Below are 26948 nucleotides of genomic sequence, written 5' to 3'. Positions count from 1 at the left end.
CCTTGGCCGCTCCTTTGGCGCCTTCCTCCGACGCCATAGCCACGGGGGCACCCACCAGACAGACCAAGCCCAGGCCCGTGCTCTTGGCGATGGTCTTCACGCCAGACGAGACACCGGCCAGCAGGTTCTTGGGTCGGCGCAAACTATATACCGCGCTCAAGCCCTCCGCCATGACGGCGATGGCGTGGTCGTTTGCAACCCACAGCCCTCTTCTTCGACCTGCTGACACGCGAACACCCAAACAGACAACCGCCTCACCACCGCTACCACTGAGCTGCGCTATGCGTTGGAAACCAAGAAGCAATCCAGCGTACAGTCAACACCACCACCGCTGCCGCCGCGCTGCCGTTTCAGGAGATGCGACGCAAGCAAAAGGAAAATGACACACGCACCTCAATGGTCCGTTTTCTCTGACTTTCTCTCTCTCTCTCTCATTCTCTCTCTCTCTCTCTGTTGTTCTTTCTCCTTTTTCTTCTCTCTCACATGTGGTAGTTGTGCTATTCCTCTCTATCTTTGCTGTTTATTTCTCAAACCAATTCATTTCTTCTTTCTCTCTCTGCACATGTAGCAAATCCGTGTTACGAGCAGATGCTCTTGGCACTTTCTCCCCCCTCGCCCTCTTTGTCTGCATGGCCCGCTTGTGTTTGGCGTCTCTCCCTGACGCAGATCATTGACACGGGTTGTCACGGCGGGGTGACGGTTCGTTTTGCTATTATGCCCGGCGCCAGCCTGAAGCAACAACAAACTAGGAGGCAAGGCAAAGTTCAACCCTCTTGTCCCGTCAATATTTCACTGCAGACTTGGCGGCCCGCACAAAAGCACCAATCTTGTCAAGGCTCTTGACACCATCCGCCTCGACCCCCGAGCTCACATCCAATCCCATGGGTTGTACCTGCATGCAAGAGCGCAACGTGAGCATGTCCTCGGCGCTGTAGGCGCAGCAGGCCACACACCCGCACCTTTGTAACGGCTTGCGCCACATTGGCGGGATCCAGGCCACCGGCTAGGAAGAAGGGCATGCCCAATTTGGCCAGGTTGGCTGCAATGTCCCAATCAAACGCTTGTCCTGCCCACATGCACACACACAGTTTAGAAGACCTCGAATACTTATCTCGAAGCGGTAGTACGCCTGCCCTGGCTTGGTAAGCATGGTTTTGAACACCCACCGGTTCCGCCAAGCGCCAGCGGAGATTTAGTGTCGAGTAGTAACGCATGGGCTCGAGAAGCAGATGGTATCGCCTCTGCTGCCGAAAGCAAAGACTCGCCCGTGTCGCCTGCTCCCACATGCACAGCCTTCCACACAAGATAGCCCGCATAATCTTTGGCCGCATCCAGGCCCTCCGTGCCGGATAGTTGGATCACGTCCAGTCCAACCTACAGGCAGCAGTGCCACAACCATTGGTCATCAAGGTGAGCGAGCAAGCGCCCAGTGCAAGGTTTATATGAAAAAAAAAAAAAAAAAAAAAAAAAAAAAAAAAAAAAACTCTCCATGTGAAAAGGGCGTGCACCATCCCAGGCCAGCCCACCTCATCGGCGATACGCTTCACCTCCGCCGGAGGCTGGTTGGCAAATACACCGACCACCAGGGGCCGATGAGCCGTCATCTCGCGCAAGAGCTGCGCACGAGCTTGCCAGGCAGCGATCCCGTTTTCTTCGCTCTGCGCTGCCAGTATTTGCTGGCGCAGCGCAGCCACGTGTGCGCTGTGGCGGGATTTTGTAACGCGCTGAGCAATGCTCCGGGCCGTGGCCACGTCAACTAGCCGCTTGCTCTTCGGTGCAAACACCAAGCCCACCATGTCGGCGCCCAGCCGAAGAGTGGCATCAGTGGTTTCCACATCCCGCAAACCACAAATCTTCACCAGGGGATCCGTGGTAGCCATGCCACGCAATGACTGGATGAGGGCTCCCGGAGAGGCGGCACGCATGAGTGATTCACCAACTAACACGGCATCACACCCCACGCTTTGGTAAGCCTGGGCATCGGCACGGGTTTTGATGCCGCTGAGAGCACAAAATAAAAGCCCTTCGGGCCGCGCCCCGCCCATTGTCTCCATGATTGCCCGCGTCGTGTCGTTGTTTACGGTAAAATCCTTGAGGTTGCGGTTATTGATGCCAATGATCTTGGCTCCAACGGCTAGTGCCCGCTGCAGTTCGGTAGGCGTGGCCACCTCCACGAGTGGCTCCATGTCGAGGGAGCGCGCATATTCCAAGAGGTCACCGAGCGTCGCATCATCCAAAATGGCCACAATCAGCAAACACGTGTCAGCGCCATAGACACGCGCCTCTAGCACCTTGGTGACCCCAAAGCGGATACAAAGGTGAAGTAAGAGGTAGACCCAGTGGCTTTTGTGTGGTGGGTCGTGAGCATGAACACGGAAGATGCCAAAAAAAGACCAAACCCGGGCGATGGCCAACCGCACAAGCAAGCCCCACCTGATATCGATCAACGAGAAAGTCTTTGCGCAGGATCGCTGGGCGGTCACTCATTCCTTCCACAGCTTCACGAGCAGCCCGCATGTCTTTGAGCGTACCCTAACCGTGGTACCACAAGGGCTGGGTTGAGAGGTTCTTTGGAGCCTAGTCATGTACGGGTGGGCTAAGTCTGACGGGAGGGCCTAGCACATGGGGTGACGCCCCTCCATACCTTGAACCAAGTCGGCTCGGTGAGGACAGAGATGGTAGCTGCGCCTGCGCTAGCATAGGCATGGGCTTGACGTGGCACATCCACGTCGGTGGCAATGTTACCCTTGGAAGGCGACGCACGCTTAATCTCTGCCATCACAGCCAAGGGGCTTCCGGCAGCCAGGCGCACAGCAAAGTCGAGAACGGCTGGGGCCGAGGACAGTTGTGCTTCAAGCTGCGCTGTGGGCGTCTGTCGGCTCGCCTCTTCAACGTCCCGTCGACGCTGAGCGCTAATGACGTCGAGAATGTTGCCGCCTTGTTGTTGTCCGCCGGCTGTTACCGGTACGCCGTAGCGCTTTGAGAGTGCCACGTAGCGATCGGCAGTGGCCTCGGCTCGGCCACAATCCAGCAGCTGTTCGGCTTGCTGCCGACCCTCGCTCCATGTTGTTGCACAGCCAGTGAGATAAAGACCAAGAGCCGCGTGAAGAACAACGACATCGCGCAAGGGGCTTGGCTCGTGAGCTAAGATGGTGCGCAAAGCCTGGGCTGAGCTGGAAGCTGCAAAGCCAGTGGGTGCGGTAGCTGCGGTTGCGGCGGTGTCCCAGCCCAAATCGGCGGGGGTAATGGTGACTGGGTGCACTTGACCCTTACGCAGCTCGCAGCCAGATACGGGCGCGCTGGGAGTCAGCGGTTGGCCGGGGCTTGCCGCGTTGCATAGAACCAGTGCCTGCTCGACGTGTCGCGTGGCTAGGGCTTCGGCAAGGACTGATGCCAATTGGGGCTGCGCCACGGCGACCAGCATCCTGGAATCGAGGGTGCAAATCAAGACGGAGGGGCAGAGGTGGCATGCAATGTCAGATGCGCGAATCAACAGGCCAAGGAGAAGCCAACGCGCGGAAGATGGCCATTGGCCACCATCAGAAGGAGGGCTGACCTGGCCGGCTGCGCTGGGTGAACCAGTGGTTCTAGCAGGCTGAGAAAGGCGGCGGGCGTGCCCCGCTGGCGCATCGCCTCGACGGCGCGACGGATGGAAGAGGCATGTGGTGCGGGCACAAAAGCACACCCACACTCAGTGACCATGGCACGGGCTTGCGTGGCGGTGACATCGGCCGTGCCACCGAGGGCATCCATCACATCCAGCAGACCCGGTGCGCTTTTGGAGTTGGTTGGGGCCCGATCCCCTTGTAAGACTACGCGTGCCCCACCGGCAGTCACGACAAAGGCGGCAGCCGTGGTGACATCAAACAAGTCAACTGGTCCGCCATTGTCTCGTTCGAGACTGATAATGGGGGCAGGAAGAGTCAGATGCTCGCCAAGCGCCAACAACTGATCGGCGACGCGAGTCAGCAGCGAGGGCCAGGTGCTGATGTCCAGCGCATCCAACGCTTGGCTACAAGCCTCGAGCTCAGCAGCACTTAGACTGCCCTGCGCCACAAGCTCGATGACAGACCAAACCGCCTCTGCCTCGGGGGCAGGCAGACTTTGCAGTCTCTCCAATGCCACAGCCGACATCCTTAAGAGAGCGCGACTACATAAAGAAGTAAAAATTTAACCACATATCATCAGACACCAAACATCCAGAGTGAGAAGACCAAGCCACGACTCGCACCAGCCCACCCCACCACCTTGCTGCCCTGCCCCGTTCCCGTTGACCACCCACACTCCACTGCCCTACGCCTGCCTCATCGGCACGCTCCGCCGACACACACACACACACAATGATAATTGCCTCGAAATCATCTCCTTGCTAAACTCGTCGTTGTGTTAGGCAAAATCTGACATTCTCGATCAAGATCTGACAACGCGACGTTTTGGTTCTCTCTCTCTCTCTCTCTCTCTCTCTCTCTCTCTCTCTCTCTCTCTCTCTCTGGTCAAGAATTGCATTTGGTGGTGGAACGCGAGCGAACGAGTCTCTCTCTCTCTTTGGCGGGGGAGGGGGATGGAGTGTCGTGGACATGGTGGCTTAGCGCCGAGGCGCTGGGCTTGGTGTCTGGTGGTGGTGATTGCGGTGGTGGCATTGCAGGTCTTGCCGGCGAAGGTTGATGAGTCGTTCCCACTGCCGGCGAAATGCAGTGCAACGCATTGTACTTGCCCGGCAAGCTCGGCGTGCGTGTCTGGCGTGGAGCGAAAGTCCTCGCACGAGCATGGCTGCATGCGGGGCGTACATCATGACCTGACCTTACTCAGTGGTTATGCCGCAGACTGCGCCACCTGTACCTGTGAGCGAGCAAATACGTATGTGACCTCGGCGGCGCCCAACACCAAGCCCATCGTGCCCGACACTCGTGAGCTGTGGTACATCGGTCGGCAGCCCGGTGAAACTGGGGACGGCTCGGACCCGGCCAACAGCTTGCCTCTGCGCCTGGCCACCGACTACCTGAAGGAGTCGGTGGCTGACCCATTTGAAGAGCCGTGGCTGGCCCTCTGCGCCCTCGACCATAGTGACCGTATCCCCGCCAACGCCCAGCTTCGCTTCCATGCTCAGGACCAGCGCATTGTCACCTGGATTGCCCAAGCCTTTCTGGAGCACGAGTTTGGCTTGGAACTGGTCTACAAGCAACTGCGTTACCATGACTTGCACCCCATGACGACGCGAGGCATGTATGTCATGGCCATTTTCATCCACGACCTCTCTGACACGCACCCGGCCATCGTCATCCATCCCACGCGTTACCTTCGTGATGCTTGCGCGGGCTACCTTGTCAACGGCTCTCTCCCCTCAGCCGACTCACAAATGTACGACCTGGGGGACCGGTTTGTACACGCCCATTATCGCAATTTTGAAGCATTCTATCACATGCAGTCGGGCCACTCGACACAGCAGGTCCGTTGTGCCGCGTCAAACAATTGCTTGCCACAACAAGCGTCCCTCTATTCAACCTATCCGTGTGCAACCTTAGACGGTACATGGTACAGAAGCGCTCATGGCGGGCGAGGAAGGCGGTTGCTGGGGGTACACCCCCAAGCAGAGCAAGGTGTTTACGTCGCCGCAAGAAAAGGTCGCGCCCACGTTGGCCATGGTCCTGCCAGCCTACTCTGGTGTGTGCGAAGCAAACCTTTGCGCCTTGTTGCCCCGCCTTGGCTCGTACCTGCCTTGGTGCCCGCACACCCTGCCGTTGCAATGTCTCTCACCTCGCATGCCCTTTTACCGTCCCCCTTCCTGTGGGCAGGGCACTGGCGTTTCCTCAACGAGAGTGTCCGGCGCCAGCAGGCTTCGACAGAGCAACCCGACGCCGTTATTGTGTCCTCCTCTCAGCTCAACATCACGCATGCCCGACAAATTCTCTTTGAATTGCCAGACATCAACGGACAAAACCGTTTGGCCGTGGTCGGGCGCTTGGTGCGCCAGCGAGCTGGTCCCACGCGCAACATTGGAACAGCGCTCTCGCGCATGGAATACACCTGCACCATGGACGGTGATGACTGGCCGCAACCACAACGCAATGAAATTGTTCGATGGATGGCGCGCCAGCACCCCTTTGCGCTACTAGCTCACACGAGCCAGCGCTGGTACATCGATTTGGAACACCATGGCATCAAATGCTACAACGAGAGCACAGACATCAACTCGACCACGTACATGCTAGACTTGGGCAACCACATCACCCAGAACCACACCCGCAACCCCACTTATTTACAAAAGGCTTTTCACACCTGGTATGCGGCCCACATGAGCACTTGCTTCAACACGGCTCTCTTTCGTGAGTCTCGGTGGCCCGATCACTACGGCGAGGACGTGCGCTTTGACCACTCCACCATTTTTTTGGGAGAGCGCTTGAACATGACCAGTATTCTCATGTCCGAACCCCTCATCTTTTACATTCGCGTACGTACCACGACACCTCATACCAGTATGCGCTTTGCACGCGGCTGCTGCGCGCGCCCTCACATGTTGCCTCTTGTCTGGGCCATATGATGTCCTCTGTTTGTGGCGCACATTCGGCTAGGTCCGAAGCGCCACCAATCGGGACAATGGAAAGCGGCCTCAGCTGCAAGACAAGATGTTGGAAGCTCCATGAGAGCGACAATGTTCATACTACGGAGTCTGGAGCAAACACAAGACTAAGTGATGAATCTTACCAGCGCAGCCGCGCGTGCTTCTTCGCTTTGTTTCATCTTCCCACTCTCTTCTCGTCGCTATGCTTCATCCTCCCCTTGAAGGGTAGTTGTAGCTCTTATTTATCATCGTTTGCATGATCGTCTTGTCACTCTGAACACTCTTTCTGTCGCGCTCGCTCACGTGAACTGAATGTATTTCAAAAAAAAGCAACCAGTGACTGTTGACAAACGCATGTCGTTGCAAAAAAAAAAATTAAAAAAAAAAAAATCAGATGGCAGCTTGACCGCGATGGCTCGCTTTTCACGCGAGAAAGGCACAAAAAAAAAAAAAAGAAAGAAAAGGCACGATAGTACTAGCATGGCCCAACATGGCTTAACTGCGGCGATCGGACGAGAGCCGGTGTATTCCATGTGGTATGACCGTTGGCGATATAAAGAGGCAAAAGATGCTTTATAACCGTGGTTGTTTCAAACCCATTCGTACTTGGCACCTTGAAGGACACAAACAGAATCAGGCCAAGCGCCGGTGCGCGGCGGCGTAGGGAACGCAACAGGCTGCCTCTTCCAGCTTACATGTCATCGTGCAATATCAAACCCCGGAAGCAAGCACCGCTCAAAAGTCCAACCACTCACGACTGACACAGCGCATTCATTACGACCTTAGCAGGACCTTTTGATTCATTCCCCCACGTCATGATTTCGTGCCAACCCACGTTACACCTCTCTCTCTCTAATGCCTCTCTCATGCCTCTCTCTCTCTCTCTCTCCTCTCTCTCTCTCTATCTGACATTTCGTTGCACTGTTGCGCTGTGCCAACAAAAACCTTTTCGTTGTGAGGGAGAGAGAGTGAGATTTTATTTTTTCGTCATTTTTTGGGCTTTTTATTGTGCTCATCGCGCGCGCGTGGCAGCGTGTGTGTGGCAAGGGCGGGGGCAGTGACCGACGGCGAGATTGGACTCGAATTTGGTGGTCTTGCATTTGGTGGCGTAAAGGTCAAGGGGCTTGGATGAGGAGGTCTGGGAGGTGAATCTCACGGTCCCAAACTTCACATTGCGCCCCAAACGCAATTGGCCCCGCCAGGGCTGCTCGTGATCGTCCGTCCACTTGTGCACTGGGTACGTCTTGACGAATCACAAGACAGCCCGCACCACTGGCGCTCCGTGCATTCGCCACGGTTCCCATCCTGAACCTGATCCGTTCGGTTTGGATCGTGCTCCTCGCGACAAATGCAATGCCCTTCTGTTCCACCGTCGCATCCTTTGGAAACTTGCACAACGCCCCGTCAAATGCTTTCCTTTTTTCTGTCTTCTTCTTCTTTCCTCACAATTGCTTCTGTGCTTCCGCCCCCACCAACAGCTCAAGGGCGCTTGTGCCCGTGATTACCCTCCCCATCTTTCTCGATACACACCAGTCAGCAAGATGGGGAGGATGCTGATTGTCCTTTGCCTGCTGGCCGCCTGCTTGCCCCTTGGTGCCCTTGAACCGGTACGATGGCTTGTCTTCTATCCGTCGTCCCAATTCCGACTGCTCCATGACAAATGAAACACTGGGCCCGTGTCTGGAAACCTTGCCTCTAATCATTGGTGCGCACCCATACGGTCAGACTGCCGACGATCTGGCCGAGGCCGAAGCCCAGCTTCGTTGCTTGGACAGTGACCATGATGGTACGTCTCGTTTCCTTTCTCTCTCTTTCTCTCTCTTTCTCTCTCTCTCTCGCTCTGTGCAGGGGTGTTTCTTGTTCCAAGCCACTCTTGCCCGCCCGTCTACTACCAACAAGTCTTCTAAACTGCCATGACCACTGCAATAGGGGAACTCTCGAACGAAGAATGTCCAGAGGGCGAGATGGTACGCCCCCTTTGCCCCACCACACACCACACACCTCGCACCGGTTGGTCCAACAAGCCTGTGGCTCATGCTGGCACGCGTCTTTCAGGACATGCATGAACTGCGGCGGCTTTGGTTCAACAATCCTGCTCGGCATTGGACCGCGCGACAAATGGCCGACTGGGCCAAGACTAACCAGCTGGTAGAAGCCGCTCAACTCTTCATCACTTACAAGTACGGTGACCTTAACTTCAGAAGCTGCAAGACGGAGAGGCAGCGAAGCTTTCTAATCATTGCACACAGGCAGCCGCTTCACCATTGCTCACTCTGCATCGGCCTGCTCCCATGTACTCGTGCTCATCAACAGCATCCAGGGCAGCGCCATACCGCAACTCGCGAGCAAGGACTCAGACCTCTGCGATCGCATTGGCATTCCAACAATGTTGCGGTATGCCTACCGCTCTTCGAGGCGCAGGGACGTGTCAGCTCCTCTCACCTAATGACCCCGTGCCCTAGGCATCGCATTAGTGCCAAGGCCTATGACCTGCTCCTCTTTGGGCCCACGGGTCGGCAGATTCACATTGGTTCCGTGATCATCATCTACGTCTTGCTTGTGGTCGCAGTTGTCGTGGCCGTCTATCTTTACACCTCCCGTAAACTAGCTATGCGCCACGCTGTGGCCCCGTTGGACGCGGGTCGCATCCGCAGCTGGCTACTCACTCGTGGCTACGAAGAGGTCAGGGACACCATTCCATGTCCATGCTCACTGATTTGGCCCTTTTGCTCGTCATGATTTAGCCCTTGATCTTACGAATGGTGTCGCTTCTGTAAAACATAGTTTCAGCCCATTTTTGACAAGGTGGAGCCGCAGAAGCTGCTACAAATGTCGGCTCTGGAGCTCATGGACTTGGGGCTTTCAACTGATGATGCGGTCTGTCCATGACCCTGACTGCTGAACTCGGTCGCCAGGTGGCAACTGACACTAACCCTCAAATCAATGCAACCCATGCGTGCAGCTGGAGTTGGCCGAGGATCTCAAGGCCCTACGCCGCCTATTCACAAGCGAACATGGTGTGAACTGCACCTTGCACCTTCTCCTCTGCCTTCCCAATCCAAATTCGTCCTTGACCGGGGCCGCTTCCGTTGCCGTATTCATCATTGGCCGTTGGCTTGTGCCTGGAACTCGTATAGGCACCCTACAACGTCGGGCTCGCACGTCGCGACCAAGTACTACCACAGATAGCAAGATGGGCACGCTGCGTGCATCAAATGGTGACGACAGCAACGGTGCACAATCCCCCACCCGGAGCGTCTTTCCGAGTGCCGCAGACGACACCGAACCGGAAAGCCCCGGGTCCGGATCCTTGAACGTCTTCACGCCGGCATCGCCAGTCACCATCCAACGGAGCCGTAGCGACGCCCTTCTCAGCTCTTTTATGGGACCGGGAAAAACAGTGGTACTCCGACCCTCGGCATCTGCCCTCAATACCTTGGCCTCTGATTCGGGCGTGACTCGCTCTGCCATTACCACGGGCGGCAGTTCCCAGACGTCGCAGAATCAAGACTCTCCGTGTGCGGAAACCCTCGTCATGCACTCGGGTATGAATGATTTTGCACTTGCCCCTTCTCCACAGCTTTATTGGGGCGGGGCGGGCGGTTTGGTTTTCGGTTTTCGGTTTTTTGGTTTTCGGTTTTCGGTTTTCGGTTTTTTGTTTTTTTGACTCCTTGCAGATTCACCCGCCCCCATGTCCGGTTTGACTGGTTAGGTGTATACCAACGCGTGGGTCGATCGTTGGTAGAACTAGCTGATGCTAGGCTGACTCTGCAAAAACGGGTGGGTAGTGGCCAGTTTGGCGATGTTTACATGGCCATTTGGTCTGGCTCCACCGCCCGAGGTGAACGCTTTGAAGAACAGACCGTTGCCGCCAAAGTTCTTCGCGCTTTGAACAGCCTTGACTCACAGTACGTGATGCGTTTTCGTCATCTCCATCACTCCATACCCTTTGCCTCTATCTTCATGTTTTGCGCCTCTTTCTTATTAGGCGACACCATCAGCGAGAGTTGCAAACACTCAGCACACTCGAGCACCCCAACATTGTCAAGTTGATCGGTGCTAGTTCGCTGTCCGATCAAGTCATCCTCTTGACTGAATTTTGCAATGCCGGAAGTCTATTTAGGGCCCTTCATGACATGCAAGAGGTTAGGTGAAGCGCAGATGCTCAACTACCATCGAGGTGGAAGCTGCTACTTAAATCTGCTCAAAGCGTGAGACTCATCCTTGAATTTTTCGCTGAAACAGGTCGTGTACGAAATGCCTTGGGTATGCCGTATCTCACGTGAAGTAGCCAGTGGAATGGCGTACCTACACTCGCAGCACATCCTTCATCGAGGTGCACCTGCTTGATCGCTCCCCACATCTCCGTTGCAAAAAGTGCTGGGCAAGCTCGTTGTCCAAAAGCAGGACTCATGGCTGGCTTGTTCTTTCCCTAGACCTCAAGAGCCAGAACGTCTTGTTGCACAGCACGGTTCGCAGACTGTCAACCAACGTCGTCTTGAACGTAGAGGAGGTGCATGCCCGCATCTGCGATTTTGGGTAGGTGATGTTGCTGTCGTCGGAGTCTTTTGCCTTGGAGACAGAACACAATGAGTCTTGACTTTGGCTGGATCATTGGGTCGGTGACATGTACTCATTTGTGTGCGAATGCACGCGCATTGCAGCCTCGCTAAACAATCAGACCACATGACGAAGATGACGGGCACGCCCGGCACGCCGGCCTGGATGGCTCCTGAAGTCATTCGAGCTGAACCCAGTGGCATGCCCAGCGATGTGTACAGCTTTGCCATTGTTCTCTGGGAGATTGTTTGTCGACAAGTGCCTTGGCAGGGCATGGAAGCGACCCAAGTGCTATTTGCCGTGGCTGCCTTCAATAAGCGGCCCCCTATCCCACAAGATTGTCCCGCTAATTTGCAAGAGCTCATCCGGGCTTGCTGGGACCAGGTGAGCTACCATGCACCTGCCTCTTTGTTTGTTTGTTTGTTTGTTTGTTTGTTTTTCTGCTTCAGCCATCAGCGGTGCACCCTTTTCTTCTAACCTCACAACTGTCCATCTTACTCCATGCTAATTGGTGCTTCCGACAACCAATTTCAGGCTCCGGCACAACGACCCTCCTTTGGTGACGTTGTGCTCGCCCTTGAAGCCTTTTCGGCAGCCAATACGAAGCTGGGCTTGCACGCAACGCTGGCGGCGACCCAAGCAACTTGGTCGGCTGACATCAAGAACAAAGTGGCCGAATACCAGCAACAGGAAGAGCTCATTCGAGCCAAAGACATTGAGATTGACAATCTGCGGATGCAGATTGAACACTTGCAAAGTCGACCGCCCAAAAGCGCACGCAAGCGCACCAAGAAGCGTTCAACTAAGCAAAGTACTTCAGACTACCTGACACCAAGCAGCCCTGACATTGCAAACTTGCGGCGACGCCAGCCCGCACTACCGACCGTCGCCACTGACTAAACCACCGAGCTCGACTTACAGCCCGTGTTGCCTTGTCTTCAAGTCCCGCACCGGTGTTCTCACTCGTTCATGCATTATTGTCCATATAAAACTGTCGTCGTCGTCTTCTTTGTCTTTTCTTTTTTCTTTGATTTTTTTTCGCAGAGCTGCAGAAACCTGATATCTCGATGGACGCGTTTTCAATTTTTTGAGGCATTCATCAACTATCCAACTTGTCCAACATGCTTTTCTACTCGATGGGCTTCTCTTGCCAAAACCCAGCCGCACGAACAGCACCAAGGCCCTCGGACGCCAGTTGCGCGCTGGCCATGAACCAATCTGGCAGCATGTTCGAGAACGGACTACGCGCCATCGGTGGGATGGTGGGCACCACTGTGTTTGCAATCAGCGCCTCAAGACTTGCGTCGTCCATGCCAAAGAGCAGCAGCTGTGTACCAAGTTCAGAAGACACTTGTCCACTTGTCACTGCGGGCATGGTCAGCAGAATGCTGGCTGCTGGTGATGCCCGTTGACTTTGATTGGCGCATGCAGTGTCAGAAGCGTTGCTGAGCCAGACTAGCTGGCACCAGGCCTCATTGACAGCAAAGTGTTCAGTGACGACTGGCTGATGAGCCTCAACCCAAGATCGCAGTGCAGCACTGTTATCTGCCGTGGCCAACACGATCTCATGAGCCTGCCAACGCTCAGCAGACGTTGCAATCGACGCAGCCACATCCGAGGTTTGCATAAACTGATTGTTGATGAAGACCGCCCAAGGCAAATGTTCTATGTGACACCAACCCACTCAGTTCATCGTGAGCTGCAAGGTCGCTAAGATCAGCGAGCTGGATTTTTTTCTTTTTCTTTTTCGTTTGTAAAGCAGGGTAGCAAGCACGTTCCTTGATGCGCGTGCTTTCGCGCTGCCCTGTCCTTTTGGTTTGTTTTTGGTTCCTTGTGTTTTTGCCTTTGTCTTTTCTTCCCTCCTTTTGAGTTTAGGTCAGATCATTCAACCTCGAGCAAATTGAGTTCTTGTTTTCGAATGGATGGTCCCCTTTGTGGCTCTGGATAAACCCTGATGAGATGGTCCACTTACCAGGATTGAGAGGGCGGATGGCGAACGGTTGGTCTGCAACAGCGTGTGGATGCGTCGCTGGCACACCGAAGGCATCACACCGACTCCAACTATGGTTCGCACAAAGACAAAACGCCAGTGGTTGCCCAAAGCTGCCTGTTACCGCCATTAGCTGATCATCTATCCTGATGGTACCCTGCGTTGATTGGAGGGGTGGCAGGGCGTGGAAGAAGACTCGCAGCAGTGAGAAAATTCGCTCTTAACGCCCTTTAGTCACATGGCACCAACATCACCAGACGATTCAAGCACACTTTTGTGCCTTGCCCTTGCCTCGACCCAACATGAAAACACATGCGTATTCAAAGGCCGTGCGTACCTGGAGAAGCTCTGGGCAAGCACGGAGGGGGGTCAAGCTGAGGCGCAACACATTGTGCGTTGACAGGACTACAGCCCCCGGCCCTTCCACGCCAATCTCAACCAAACTTTTGCCATGGGCCATACGCTGCGCAAGCACGCGCACGCCCCACTTGGATCCGGTGGTTGCGACGTCGTAGACCACCAGCCGAGCCTTTTGTCCTGATTTGCATTGTGACTCGGGCTGGGCGTTCAGGACTTGATCAAAAAAGTCGCGAAAGGTCTGATCAAATACTGCGCCCCCATCATTGGTCTTCTGGCTGTCCCACCACCAGTGCTCCTTGTTGTGCAATTCATCCGCGTGTGCGGATATACCTTGCTCTTGAAGAATGCGCTGCAGTCGACGATGGAAGAAGGGGTGCACCGTTCGATCGGCTGTACCCACACGGTGATATATCGGAATCCCCTTTAAATTGCTTGCGTGTTTGTCAACGTCGTTGTGGCGAAAGCTTGCCTCGAATACGGCTGCTAGCAACGGGTCCAGGCTCGCACGTCCAATATCAAAGTGCAGCCAAGCATTGGAGTCACCGTAGTGCTCTTTGGAGAGCCATCCCGACGCTGGAGCCAAGGCCAGAAGCCGGTCTGGTTGATGCGTGCCAAAATGCCAGGCACCATGACCACCCATAGAGTGACCTAAACGCATGGCGGCACGTGACATCAGTCAGTTCCTGCACGAGCTGGTTGTGCATGCTACATGGCCAACGTATTTTGTCAACGGCGCGGAACATTCGGGTGCTCGTACCTGTCACGATGAGTCGATCGATGTCAGCAAGGCGTGCATGGCATTGCACCTCGCCCACCTGTTGGTGAGTCGCATTGAGGAGAGCATCCGAGACAGAGCCTGACACAGGGGGCCGGAAGGGTACACTACAGGCACGCTGACAAGCAGAGCTTGACTGCTGCCTCAGAGATGCGGCACACTCGTGTGGACAAGACTGCTGCTGAGCACTGGAGCAAAACACTGGGTGCCGGCTGAGCCAATGAAGGTGCTCAAGCGCGGCAAGGGCGGTACGATACCCAGGACCTTCCCAGTTGTGAGCACCATGGCGAGTTGGCGCAATCAGCCAGGCGTTGGGCGAACCAAAGACCCAGTCATCCCCTTTTTGAACCCCTGAAAGCCAGGCTCTCCGTTTTTCATCTTCCTGTGCTAATTCCGCAGCCAGAACGGCTGAGGACACTTTGTAGCTCTCGGCCTGGCGCCGTGCGGACACCCCGGTGCCATGGAAGGAGATGATCACAGGGCAAGCGCGCGCATTTGGAAGAGTGGCCTGCAAATCCGTTGTCCAGGATGCACCCCGAGACCAGCTCGCTTCCGGGGCACTGGGACAGGGTGAGCGCGGGGCAAGCGCACTCGCCAGCTGCACAGCGCCATCGGCATCCAAGAATGTAAAATCAAAGGCTTGGTTGACACTGCGTCGACATTCCAATTGCAGCGGTGTAGCTTGCGACAGAACCATGCCTTTGGGCGCTTGGTGATCAAATTCACCGGTGGCCTCTTCGGGAGGCCAACGCTGGGCTTGAGCTGTCAGGGTCAAAGTGATGACGAGGGGACATGAAAGGCGAAATGCAGTGGAGAGCTGAACGCGAATGGGTACGAGCGCATGCTGGCCTGGCGCTATCAAAATTGGTGTGGCGGACACAAGCTCAACCCGGGCACTGCTGTCGCTGGACACTGCAGTGATTCGAAGCGCATGCTGTGCGTGCAGATTGGAGACGTGTATAGGCACTAGCCCGGTGGGCAAGGCCCCGTCCACCAAAGATGGACGCCGGTCATCCGGAACGTGGATCTGCATGCCACTGCTGGCAGGCTCCTCACGCTCGGGAGGGTTGTTTGGAAAGACGTTACGAATGCGACAGCTCACTTGAGCTTGAGCGCGTGCACGAACTCGCATGGCCACCACGTGTAAGCCTGGCTCCAGATGGATGGTACCCGGAAAGTGGGAGCGGCGATATAAATCACCTGTGATCGGTCGGCCATTCAGCTGAGGCCATGATTGACGATCAATCCAGAGCAAGAAGCAAGCATAACAATAGCACCGAGGCAACACCAGTGAGCCTGATGGGTGAAAACACGGCTCAAGACCGTTTAGAGGTTAATGAAAGAAAGCACAAAGGCATGAATGAAGGCAGCGTGTGATACCATCAGGGCTGCGACGCCGAGACAAGTCACGGCATAGGTGCCTGCGTGGACAATGCCGTACTCGGCTCGAAGCCATCCTTTGAAGTAGGTGCCAAGCAACGACTCGATCAGATTATCACAAAGAGGGACAATATGCGCCAAGACTAGACAAGGGGGAAAAATTAAAAACTTTGACCCCATCTCTAGCCACACCTTGCCACTCGAGAATAGCCATGTCTCCCATGGCGCGGACCAGTTCATTCCAGTCGACCTCGGGCTGCAGCATGACTTCCCCATCTGCATGAGCACGTGCGGCGATTTGGGTACATGAGTGCACTTGGTTCTGAAAAAGGGGAGCACGTGTAAAACATGGCCTAACCGCGAGCTGGGAGACGACGCCAGCTCACACGGCCATTACTTGAGAGCTCCGAGTAGAGGCTGGTGTCAGGAGCCACCTAGATCGGCCAACAAACGCCCTTGCAGTTTACCGTGAGCGACAGTGCACCCAAACACGCTGAGCCCTGGTACAGAAAATGACTGCCCCTATTGACGCACGTGATTGTGGCCACCTAGAGCGGCCACGGGATCGCCGTCCAGTTCATGCTTGCCTGTTGCGCGCAAACGAAACCCCCGTGATGGTCAGAAGGCGCCAAAGGTGAGCTTGGGTTGTGACTTGCATGAGATCGGATGTCGTTGCCGTGGTGCAAAATCTTCAAGTTAGAGCCCACCTATCGGAAACGGCCCCAGAAACCACCACTTTGCGCTGCCAAGGACTCCTGCTCGCGAGACGGATGTGCGTGCAGCGGCCAGGATCATTCTTCAACTGCCGCCGCCAACCCCCGCCGTTTGGTTTGAGAGGAGGTCAGATCATGTATGATGAAAACACGCAGGGCTAACGCATTGAATCATGCGTTGCGTACCACTTCATGATGGGTGGTGTCAAGTGCAGTGTACACACGCAGGAGAGTCAAGGTCGAAAGGCTAGTCGGAGTCTACCCGGAAAAGGATACCCGCACACGGGTCAGTGGGGAGGCATGCCTTGCAGCAGGAGCAAGTCGAAATCACATGCATGTTTGCTGACTGATCGCCAATCAGAAAAAAATTGGAATGAACCTTTTGTAGAGCGGCCATCAAGCAGGCCTTGTGGGCGGCATGATGCGGCCAGCTGACAATCTAGTTTTTGCGCCCACACCAAGGTGAGCCAGCAAGGAAATCTACGCGGACCAAATGCATGCCTCACTCACGCCGCTGTGTGGGCACGTTGCTACCACCGCCGAAATCTCAGCTGACATATTCGCTTGGTCTAAAGGGAGTCAAATCGCACGCAGGCTCTGGTCAGCGAGCGGCAGCCGTCGGATGTGCGCTGCCATCGAGCAGACGTGCAAAAGACCTACGCTCATGCCCGCGGAGGGCGCGCACAAGAGCTGCCGCATCGACGCCACCCTTGCCATCCGATCCAACAGATGCTCGTCCAGATGCAGATCCACCAGTCACCCCCACCCAGCACCCCATCATAAGAAGCACCAGACCGAGTGCGCGCCCGAGGGCTGCCCACCTCCGTGAGGCATCACGACCGGCCATCTCCTCCGACGTGTCCGCACTTTTGGTGTGCGACACAAATTGTCTGACAAGTCGAAATGGGGGTTTTGTTTCAGCAAAATGGTATATTTTTACCCCCTTTGGGTTCGCTGTGAGTCTTCCAGTCTCTGTGTGTGTGTGTGTGTGTGTGTGTGTGTGTGTATGTGTGTGAAACGGCAGCGGCGACGGTGAAGGCGGCAGGGCAGTGGCAGTGCCCTTAAGCAGGAGGATCTTCTGATCGGCAACGGGCACTATGGGATCGAGTCAGCGAAGACATGTCTTGAGGGAGATGGATGGACTTTTGATTTGGTGAACATGAAGGGGAAGCTTTTGTCTGAGAGGGGGGCGGGGCTGGGCAGCGGCTTGAGCTGCTTCGGAATCGTGGGACCCAACGTGGGCAGCCGGGGGGGGCTGAGGATCGAGGGCCCACTGCCTGCACCGCGCGGAGGGGATGCAGGGATCGCAGCATTGCCGTTACCCCAAGGACCATGCGCTCTTTTTTTTTTTTTTTTGTTTGTTTGCTCTGCCTCATCATTGCATGGTGTCGCGTCGCCTACAGGCTGTTTGTTGGCCTTGACAAGCCAATCTTTCCCGGCGCCATGTCCTTCTACACTTGTGGCCCCAACGAGGCGCTCGTCCTCTCTGGCTGCTGCCTCTCCAAGGTTGGTTAAAGCGTCCCGGCTTGGCGAATCTAGGCTGATCCGATCGAGGTTATGGCTTGTCCCACTTTGAGCCAACACTTTTTTTTTTTTTTTTTTTTGCTTCGCTTTGTCCTTGACCTTCTGCAGCCCAGGCTGGTGCCCGGTGGCCGCGTTTTCAAGCTGCCTTGGATCCAAAAGCTGCAGCGGTCTGTTTCTTGCACTGCTGCTTGCTGCGATCGCCTGTGACAATGTCATTTTGTGTCGCTGACTGGTGCCTGCGATACTGCTTGGACCTCGCCGTAAACTCAGCATAAGCCTGAACATCATGACGCTGAGCATCGAGTCTCCCCGCATCTACACGAAGCAGGGCGTGCCGATTTCCGTCACCGGCATTGCACAGGTCAAAATCGAGAGTCAGGATTCAACGGCCCTGCATCGGGCTTGTCAACAATTTCTTGGTCTATCCGAAACGGAGATCAAGCATGTTATTCTTGAAACCCTGGAGGGTCATCAGCGCGCCATCATGGGCACTATGACTGGTGTGTAATCACCATACCGGTCCCTTGATGCGCGCATGTGTTCGCGTGCCTGTGTGCTGTGCATCATGCCCCTCGGTGTTTTGCGCCTCGTCCTCGCTGTGCGTGATTCTGTGTGCCACGCCCGTCTTGTGAGCTCTGCTTCATTTGGATATGTGTTTGGTTGACGTCCCCTCGTGCTTGCAGTGGAGGAGATTTACCAGGATCGCCAAAAGTTTAGCGAAGCCGTTTTTGAGGTGTCTTCCCGCGATCTCGTCAACATGGGTGTCACCGTCGTGTCTTTCACCCTTCAGTCTATCAGTGATGAAGTGGGCTACCTCAAGGCCCTGGGTGAGAAGCGTACGGCCGAGGTGCAGCGTGATGCTCGCATCGGAGAGGCTGAGGCTGCCCGGGACTCGGGTATCAAGGCCGCCATGGCCCAACAAGCGGAGCGTGCCGTGCACTTTCAGAACCAGGTTTGGTCCCGTGTTGTCTCCCTCAAACTCTCAGACTTTCTCTCCAAACCTCTCTCTCATCGCCGGGCCACCAACCTGTGCTTCCGTTCGTGCCCTTGTTTCTGATGCTAGATTGAGGTGGCCAAATCCAAGCGTGATTTCATGTTGAAGAAAGCTGAGTTTGATCGTGAGGTCGAGACCCAAAAGGCCGTGGCTGCCCTCGCCACGGACCTTCAGACGGCCAAGACCCAGCAGAAGATCCGAAATGAAGAAGTCGGTGTTCGTTTGATCGAGCGTCAAAAGCAGATTCAGGTGAGCTCCCTGTGTCCGCTTTCCAGATCTTGCCTGGGTGCCTGCGTTCGTCATTTGCTTGGATGCTGACGGCCCGGTCCTCTTCGATCTTTGCCAACCTGTAGGTCATGGAGCAAGAAATTGTGCGCCGCGAGCGTGAGCTCGAGGCACAGGTCAAACAGCCAGCCAAGGTCCGTCGGAGCGGTGTCTGTTTCCCTGCGTTCTGTACCCCCTTCCTTTCTCTTTTTTTTTTTTTCCATTGTCATCCTGTGGTGAATGAGTTTGTTGTTGCTGGTTGTTCATCTACTGGTTGGCTCCTTCTTTCCAGGCCGAGAAGTATCGTCTCGAGACGTTGGCTGAGGCCGAGAAGAATCGGTTGATTCTCGAGGCTGAGGCCGATGCGGAGGCAGTGCGTGCTCGCGGTGAGGCCGAGGCCTTTGCCATTAATGCCAAGGCGCAGGCTGATGCCGAGGCGATGCAGAAGAAGGCGCAGGCTTGGGAGCAATACAAGGACGCGGCCATTGTGGACATGGTGCTGTCCACGCTACCTCGTGTGGCAGCTGAGATTGCCGCGCCGCTCAACAACGTGGACAAGATCACCCTGGTTGCTGGCCCCAACGGCGAGATTGGTGCTTCCAAGCTGACGGGCGAAGTGCTGAACATCATGAACACGCTCCCTGAGATGGTCAAGAACCTGACTGGCGTCGACCTCGCGCAGGTCGTGCGCTCCACCCGTGTTTAGATGTTGAAATACCTTTTTCCGTTTTTTTTTTTTCCTTTCTTTTGTTTTTCTTTCTCTTCGTCTGTTCTTCCGCCCCTCCTTTGTTGTCTGCCTGCTTGGCGACCCGTATTTCTTTCATCCCTTCATGCCTGTGTCTTTGCTGCGGTACCCTTGTTGTGTCTGCTGCACCGGCACCCCCTGGTTCTCGACCAGCCCGGCTGTTGATGTTGTTTTGTGTATATGCTACTGCCGACGTGGAGTGAGTGGATGCTGACATCCTTTGTTATTCGGGCATTTTTGGTACCAGAGGCGCCTGGCTATCTCGCTGATAACTCGTGTGCTTTTCCCGTTTGCTCTTGTGCTTGTGATTTAAACCAATCCATATGCTCCCTTCTGGGTACCATGCTCGTGAACGTTGCGCTGACATCGCTTTGGTGGACGATGTACCGTGCTGATCCATGTCGTGGTGCGATGCTCTGTGTCCAGCGTCGCCCAACAATACGACAGTCTACTTTGCTTTTTTTTTTCTGTTTTTTCTTCTCTTTTGCTAGCCCGTCCGCAACCCGTCCGCAACTAACCATGACGTACACTGGTCATAAAAGAAGGCGGGCAGACCCCGTCATCAGTAGCATTCAAAACCCGACGATGGACTCGTACTAGCTCGGTTTGTGAGAATACATGAGTTCACTGAGCATGTCATTCAATTCTGAGTACATTTATTGTTCAATCTCCTCCTGTGTGTCTCGAGGAGCACCCTTCCACAACTCTTTGAGTTCCACCTACGCACCATGACGCACACCGACGCACACAGGGTGAGGAGGCCGGCAAGCAAGCCGCAGACCGAGAAGCAAGTACCAAGCAGAACGAAAGGACATAAAAAGAAAGGGAGAAAAAAAGGGGGAAAAACAACAAAAATTATCACAAAATTGCGCAGAAAATAGACAAAGCAAAATCTCAAAAAAGACGCATGGCATGCGAAAAGAGAACAGCAAGCTAGTCTGACCTTGCAACCCAGGTCGCGAAGGGCAGCCTTGGCGTCATCCTGACAGTCCTTGAACTTGGACATGGCAATATTGATCAGATTCTCCGCCCCCTCGGCCAAGATGGCATCATGAAGGTCCGGATTGCGGGCAGCCAAATTACGCAAGGCGCTAGAACGGATAGATCAAGCCAAATGCACGTCACCGCGTCAGCAAACGACACCTGCGTCCAGGGCGTCAAGGCCAAGGGCAGCAAGGGTACCCGAGCGCAGCCTCACCGACACGCCTCCTTGGCGACACGGGCCGAGTCGGGATGCATGATGAGAGCCTTGACCACTGTGTTGGCCCCACCGTTAGCCACGACAGAGGCCGCATTCTCGCGACAGCGGAGGCAGCATGCCGTCAGAGCGGCGCAGCCATTGGCCATGACAGCTATACCGAGCAAAGCATACACGGACACGACCGCGCCGACACAAATGGTGAGGAAGCCACCGGCAATCGCAGCAAGGGGGCCAACGACTATGCAACACACGCACAAGTCTTTTTTGCATATTTGTTCATAACGGTGAGCATCACCGGGATTCCCTGAGCGGAGTGAATATCCAGTTTAACCTCGTCGTTGCCCGCAATGGCCTTGAGGACACCCAAGCCTGCAGACGCAAGCTAAGCAAGCAGAAAGCGCAGAATTGGCGGAAACGAACGGATCAAACAGTGAATAGGTCGCGAGTGTACAGGCGTGACCGTCCACGTGCTTCATGGTACATGGGTTGGTCGGAGGTGCAACGGAAGAGAGAGGGAAACCTCACCTTGGAGGAGCAATCATCCCGAGCCAGGACGCCAAGAACGGAGCGCAGCCCACCGAGGGCAACAATGTCTCGGCAATACTCGTTGCGCACGGCCAAGCGGGCGAGGGTGGAGCAGAGTTCCTGAAGAACGGCATCATCAGCAGCAAAAGTCTCAATGGCCTGCAAAATGGCGGGCAGCGCATTATGTTCGGACACGATAAGCTTGGCATGGTCATGAGCCTTGCCGAAAGCCACGCGAATGTCGTCATCAAGGGTCAAGTCGCGCAAGCAATGAGCAGCCTCAGCCACCGCGTCGGGCTGGTCCTCGTGAGTCTGAAGCACATGGAGGAGCAGGTCTATCAGGCCCTCCGCAACAAAGGTTTGACGGTTGGTCTCGTGCATCACCAGAGCTTGACGAATGGCATGGATGCCGTGCTGCTGCGTTTTGCCATCCTGAGGAAACCGACGAAGCGGACGGCACAGCTTCTCGGCGTGGGGGTGGGACTGCGCTTCCCCGATGATGTTGTTTGGGTTGTTGCGTGTCACGAGGTCAGGTTGACCGGTCAAGAGTTGGGCCATGACCTGCAAGGCTGTATGCAGAGCATCACGGGCCGGGAGCTCGGCGTGGCACAGTGCCTCAATGGCCGCGAGCAGCGCAGGAAAGCCATGCTCCTGGGCCAGGATGGTCTTGGCAGCTGGATCACGCTCGAGTTCGGCACGGAGCTCACTCAGGGCGGCTTGCGCCAGCACGAGGTCGGTCACCACGGGCTCACCCTCACCCTCGCTCTGTTGCATGGTAGCACGGAGGCGCTGCAGCACCGTCACCACCACTGGGATGCCGCTGCCGAGTACGCTGGCCTCGTCACGTCGGATATTGGTCAAGTCCACACCTGCGCACGAAAGAGACAGACCAAAGATGCTTGTTGGCTGGACGAAGCGAAGGGCGGGGCGGGCGGCAAATGGCTGGATGAAGATGGAGCGGGAAAGCCCACGCACGCAAGACCCACCTTGTGATTCAAACTGCTCGACGGCATCGTTCACAGCATCCTCCAACTCCATCTCAAACTCCTTGATGTTTTCCTATCACCCAAGAGTTGCCGGAATGTCACATGCGTCATCAGAACACAGATGCTGGTCGGAGGGACACGAGGGGTCGGGTAGAAAGTATCCAGTGTGCCCGTACCTGGACCACCTCGTTGAAGGTTTCCTGTGTGATGCGCTTCGAAGCCATGATCGACGGTGACTGAGAGTCGATGTCTATCCGCTCAACAGACGGAAGAGCGTAGAGAAGTTGTCTCGAGCTGATCAAGGGCTGCTCGGCAGCGTCAAATCCTAGCAGGAGGAAGGCGGTCACCAAACGAGGCCGTGAGTCCAAGATTGGCCCCCTCCCCAATGCAGCCCTTGCTGCGCTCCGTCTCCCAACCCAGGGCAGCCCGGCTTGGCAAGGTGCTTGGCCTTCTCGACAAGATAGCAACACTATCACACCGCACTGGTTCAACTCCCTAGCTGCTGCCCCACCGCCTTCCTCCTTCCGCCTCTCCGATCCGACCCGGCCGCCGTGTGCTCGCTCACCTCAATTTTTCAATTTTTCAATTCACTCACACACACACACGTCAATCAAGCAAAACGACCAAAAAAGTCACACACACACACACACACACACACACTTGAATCACCAAGGCGATCTACGATACACTAACAACAGTCACACTTTGGCTCGTTCAAGGTGCACTCTTCGCCTTGTTGAAGTTTGTATGCAGTTTTAAGCCGAGCAGATGTCGCCAACGGTCATACCACATGGAATACACCGGCTCTCGTCCGATCGCCGCAGTTAAGCCATGTTGGGCCATGCTAGTACTATCGTGGGTGACCAGATGGGAATACATGGTGCTGTTGGCCTTCCTTATCTTTTTTTTTTTTTGAGAACTCGTCTTTTGTTCTCGTTCTTTTTCGGTCTCCTCTCTGTGTTTCATGTCTCTCTCGTAATATCTCTCTCTGTCTCTCTCTGTCTCTCTGTCTCTGTCTCTCTGTCTCTCTGCCTCTCTCTCTTCTCTTTTTTTTTCTTCATCGTCGTAGTGTGTGTGTGTGTGCGTTCGTGTTGAATGCGCTCAGTGTCGTCTCGTCGTGATTGACCGGAGCAATGGCGGCGGTGCCGGCCACTCTGCCGCGGGGGCAAAAGGCGCAAAACTTGTTGAGGGGTGCCATTGCGTCTGTTTTGATGGATGTTGGCTTTGCTGATGTTTGGGCAGAGGCGACTCCCGCAACTACCGTGGCCACCAATGCTCGGTGCGCTTTCCCCGGTGCTCCCTTGGTCATGGCTCTGGATCCTTTGCACCGCTTGGGCGCGCTGCGTCAGGGTGCCGCCAAGCGTGCCCAGGATGCGCAGTCGGATGTGGATACTGACGACAATGTGGGCTCTGGCGACGCCAACGCACCGGCCAAACGAAGCAAGCTCATGACGGTCCAGAGCACAGCCACCACTCCATCCACCCCTACGAACGGCCCACCCTCAATACCAAGCGTACCTGCGCCGCACATGCCCGATGATCCCTACGGCAAGCTGCCTTCCAACCCTGCTCGAACTGCCAGGTCAACGTCCATGATGCCCGGACACGCTTACATGCGCACTTCTTCCGTGCCGACGACTGCTGCGGCCGTTCTCTCTGCGCCAACTGCGGCGCCGCCTGCCCCAACGGCGCCTGTGGCGCACCATGGACCCGAGTCAGAAACCACCCCACACCCAGTTGCCGAGGGTGCTCGTGAAGAAGTTGCAAAGCCTGCAGTTCCTACTCAACCTGCCGCTGAGGCGAGCCAGTCAGAGCCGGTCAACACCGACAAAGCAATGCCAGAGAGCTCGGCTCAAGTTGGTGTTGGCGCGAGTACCACCGATTCGCAACCGTCAGTCAAGGACGAGGCGATTGTTGAGAGCCCTGCAAAAGCAGAAGTCTCGGCAGATGTTGTTCCGTCTGGCGACACTCAAGCAACCACGACCACGGCTTTGGACGCAACAGACTCGAGCAAACCAGCCGCGCCAGAGGGTCCGGTCGCTAGCACAAACCCTCTTCAGACCTCGCCAACTCCTTCAGCCACCGCGAACACGGATGGCAAGGCCGCATCTTCGCCAACAGCTACCAAGGCCGCATCTTCGCCAACAGCTACCAAGGCCGCATCTCCAAAAGATGACGAGACTGCAGCCCCACAGACACTGTCTGATGGGCCCAGTGGTGTCAATGCCAATCCAAGCGCACCACAGGAACTGGCTGCACCAAGTGAAGTCAAATCGGAACCTATTGCTGGGGTGTCGGAGACAATCGCAAGCGAGGCAACAGCAAAACAGTCGTCCCTCGAGCCGAATGACTCAGACTCGGTCCAACAATCGTCCCTGGAGGTGAAAGACGCAGACCAGGTCACATCTGCTGCAGCAAGCCCCATTGCGTCAGAACCGATCCAGCCAACGGGGCGTGCCGATGCCCTTGGTGCCCTGGGTGAGGCTGTAGAGAAGTTCATATACGTACGTCCTTACTCGAGTCTGGCACCCTGCGCTTCTCGCCCAGTGGCAGTGAGAAGATGAAGCTTTTGTTGCTGAAAACGCGGGCCACACTTCTCACGCATTGCCTGCGGTTGACAGACACTTGCCGGCCATAGCCTCGGCCTCAGTCAAAATGCTAGTCGTTGCCAAGTATCGGAATACGACATTCTTATGGCCCTCCGCTTTCTGCGTGCGTTCCTTTCATTCTACTTGTGCAAACGCAGTTTTAGGGCTTGTGGGCGCATGTTGACAAGCGTCAGTTTGACTTTCCTTTCTGCCACGTCACTGCTCTTTAGACAACGCCGACCTGTCTCCAGAGGCCCTCTTTGCTTATCTGCAGCGCTTTCAAGCCTGTGGTACGTGCTCCATGGGGCACCGGGGCCGGCCCGGGCTTCTTCTCTCCCACTCCCGACGCACACACACACACGCATACACACACACTTGTTTTTTTTCTCTTTTTCATTTTTTCCCACAAAGCATCAAATCATGCCTGGCTTAATCCACCATTGTCTCTTGTGCCTGTAGCCAAGTCTGAAGAGGCGGCACCCATCATGACCGCCGCAGCGGATGAAGTGGAGCTACCATTGCCTGTCCCACAGACAATCCCTAAAGTAGGCGGGCCTCTGTGGGAATGGATGTTGGATCTTAGCACTCGTAGCATGCTCCAGTTGCTAACATCCTGTCTACGCTTAGGTCCTTAATGATGAGTCTCTCCGGGTACCCAAGCCAGCACATCTGCCCGATTTCCTACCCGATTTTCCTGAACCGCACACCTTTGCCCGTACTAGCGTATGTCTTTGGAACAGACGCATGGTGATGGTTACTCTTGTTGCGTCAAAGCTGAGCTTCATCGGATTGTCCTTGCTTCTTTGCTTGTGGAAACTAGCTGTATCAACCTGCTGAGCAGTCGTACATTCGCTACCGCATGCGTCGGGCCGCAGGTGTCCACCATGCACAAGCCAGCCTTGTCCGGTCAGTCTCACAGCAGTTGGGTAGTTGCCACGTAGGCCCCAGCCTGCTAAGCTAGTGGTGGCTCATTTCCTGCTTGCCCATCGTCTATACGATATGGTATTGGTTGGCGCGTGCTTATCTGCGTGTGTGTGGATATATCATGTTCTTGTTTTATTCTTCCGTGCAGGACCTTACTGTTGCCCAGCAAGGAGACATTGATCGAGCTCAAAGCCTCGACGCGACTTCGCGCAACAGGGACCAAGTCTTTTACTGCTCACTTGGGCTGTGCCAACGCCCTTCGACCCTACGCAGCCATTCTTGTCAACGAGAATGTGTCTCTTGGTCAGCTCCCTTGCATTGCCCTCCGCACCAGTTTTGATCTGTGGCCGCCTGGGAGCCGCCACCCTCACGAGGCCTTGTTTATGTTTTTGTTCTCACCTGTGTAGACGTTGAGGAAGAGGAGGGCCAAGACAATGAATTCACCCTGAGTAACATTTTGAATTTCGAGGATGATCGCGAAGCAGATGCAGCGCACCGCGCGCGATTGGAGGTCGAGGTCGACTATCCCAACGAGGACGACCTTATTCTCAGCTAAATAGGGGTTGAGTCAAAGCCCACCACTGAATTAACATGTTTAACTTTTTCGATCAATACAGCCACTACACCCACAATCAGACCTCTCATCCGCACTCAAAGCCTATTCCTTTCGTTCAGCCGACCACTGAGCCATCATTCAAGCCAGAAGCCAGACCGAGCAGAGAGTGAGAAAGACAAAAAAGACAAAAGACAAAGGAGGGAGCGCACACAGAGAGAGAGAGAGAGAGAGAGAGAGAGAGAGAGAGAGAGAGAGAGAGAGAGAGAGAGAGAGAGAGAGAGAGAGAGAGAGAGAGAGAGAGACA

The 26948-nt window shown here is 55.4% G+C and overlaps 7 protein-coding genes across 7 annotated transcripts; 4 read left to right on the top strand and 3 right to left on the bottom strand.

The window, feature by feature from the left end:
- Window positions 1-799: 799 nt before the first annotated feature.
- Window positions 800-2935, bottom strand: MONBRDRAFT_903 (uncharacterized protein; the record flags this gene model as incomplete). Its single annotated transcript, XM_001742242.1, has 7 exons — window positions 800-892; window positions 960-1060; window positions 1161-1374; window positions 1527-2291; window positions 2434-2532; window positions 2645-2746; window positions 2813-2935. Coding segments are annotated over 7 exons (1497 nt in total), but the record flags the coding sequence as incomplete, so codon positions are not given.
- Window positions 2936-3988: 1053 nt separating this feature from the next.
- Window positions 3989-6886, top strand: MONBRDRAFT_30910 (uncharacterized protein; the record flags this gene model as incomplete). Its single annotated transcript, XM_001742694.1, has 6 exons — window positions 3989-4162; window positions 4391-4492; window positions 4646-5446; window positions 5523-5661; window positions 5793-6448; window positions 6570-6886. The coding sequence occupies 6 exons, from the start codon at window positions 3989-3991 to the stop codon at window positions 6639-6641; spliced, it is 1944 nt and encodes a 647-aa protein (XP_001742746.1). The 3' UTR covers window positions 6642-6886.
- Window positions 6887-10557: 3671 nt separating this feature from the next.
- Window positions 10558-11500, top strand: MONBRDRAFT_2266 (uncharacterized protein; the record flags this gene model as incomplete). Its single annotated transcript, XM_001742693.1, has 5 exons — window positions 10558-10704; window positions 10805-10895; window positions 10996-11030; window positions 11073-11098; window positions 11224-11500. Coding segments are annotated over 5 exons (576 nt in total), but the record flags the coding sequence as incomplete, so codon positions are not given.
- Window positions 11501-12248: 748 nt separating this feature from the next.
- On the bottom strand, window positions 12249-15376 carry MONBRDRAFT_5167 (uncharacterized protein; the record flags this gene model as incomplete). Its single annotated transcript, XM_001742241.1, has 4 exons — window positions 12249-12784; window positions 13092-13266; window positions 13447-14117; window positions 14227-15376. 4 exons carry the CDS (start codon window positions 15374-15376, stop codon window positions 12249-12251), a joined length of 2532 nt encoding a protein of 843 aa, XP_001742293.1.
- A 2363-nt stretch (window positions 15377-17739) lies between these two features.
- On the top strand, window positions 17740-20198 carry MONBRDRAFT_19216 (uncharacterized protein). The gene is made up of 7 exons (XM_001742692.1): window positions 17740-17843; window positions 17970-18028; window positions 18132-18361; window positions 18545-18813; window positions 18925-19104; window positions 19209-19274; window positions 19412-20198. Exons 1-7 carry the CDS (start codon window positions 17781-17783, stop codon window positions 19823-19825), a joined length of 1281 nt encoding a protein of 426 aa, XP_001742744.1. The 5' UTR covers window positions 17740-17780; the 3' UTR covers window positions 19826-20198.
- Window positions 20199-20520: 322 nt separating this feature from the next.
- Window positions 20521-22800, bottom strand: MONBRDRAFT_22281 (uncharacterized protein; the record flags this gene model as incomplete). The annotated part of the gene is made up of 7 exons (XM_001742240.1): window positions 20521-20583; window positions 20808-20955; window positions 21063-21216; window positions 21321-21447; window positions 21591-22459; window positions 22577-22649; window positions 22753-22800. 7 exons carry the CDS (start codon window positions 22798-22800, stop codon window positions 20521-20523), a joined length of 1482 nt encoding a protein of 493 aa, XP_001742292.1.
- A 1083-nt stretch (window positions 22801-23883) lies between these two features.
- MONBRDRAFT_22280 (uncharacterized protein) lies at window positions 23884-26644 on the top strand (the record flags this gene model as incomplete). Its single annotated transcript, XM_001742691.1, has 8 exons — window positions 23884-25080; window positions 25198-25288; window positions 25395-25454; window positions 25624-25709; window positions 25792-25887; window positions 25985-26070; window positions 26237-26391; window positions 26496-26644. The coding sequence occupies 8 exons, from the start codon at window positions 23884-23886 to the stop codon at window positions 26642-26644; spliced, it is 1920 nt and encodes a 639-aa protein (XP_001742743.1).
- Between the last annotated feature and the right edge of the window lie 304 nt (window positions 26645-26948).

The sequence above is a fragment of the Monosiga brevicollis genome, genomic scaffold (assembly GCF_000002865.3).
Source record: "Monosiga brevicollis MX1 MONBRscaffold_2 genomic scaffold, whole genome shotgun sequence".
NCBI lineage: Eukaryota > Choanoflagellata > Craspedida > Salpingoecidae > Monosiga > Monosiga brevicollis.
This window is presented reverse-complemented; position numbering and strand designations above follow the sequence as displayed.

What these genes read in the sequence shown, in the direction of transcription:
- MONBRDRAFT_19216 (XM_001742692.1), top strand. Translation starts at nt 17,781, where the DNA reads ATGTCCTTCTACACTTGTGGCCCCAACGAGGCGCTCGTCCTCTCTGGC. An exon ending in TGGATCCAAAAGCTGCAGCG is followed by an intron (nt 18,029 to 18,131) that starts GTCTGTTTCTTG and finishes CCGTAAACTCAG; the next exon opens with CATAAGCCTGAACATCATGA. An exon ending in CCGTGCACTTTCAGAACCAG is followed by an intron (nt 18,814 to 18,924) that starts GTTTGGTCCCGT and finishes TTCTGATGCTAG; the next exon opens with ATTGAGGTGGCCAAATCCAA.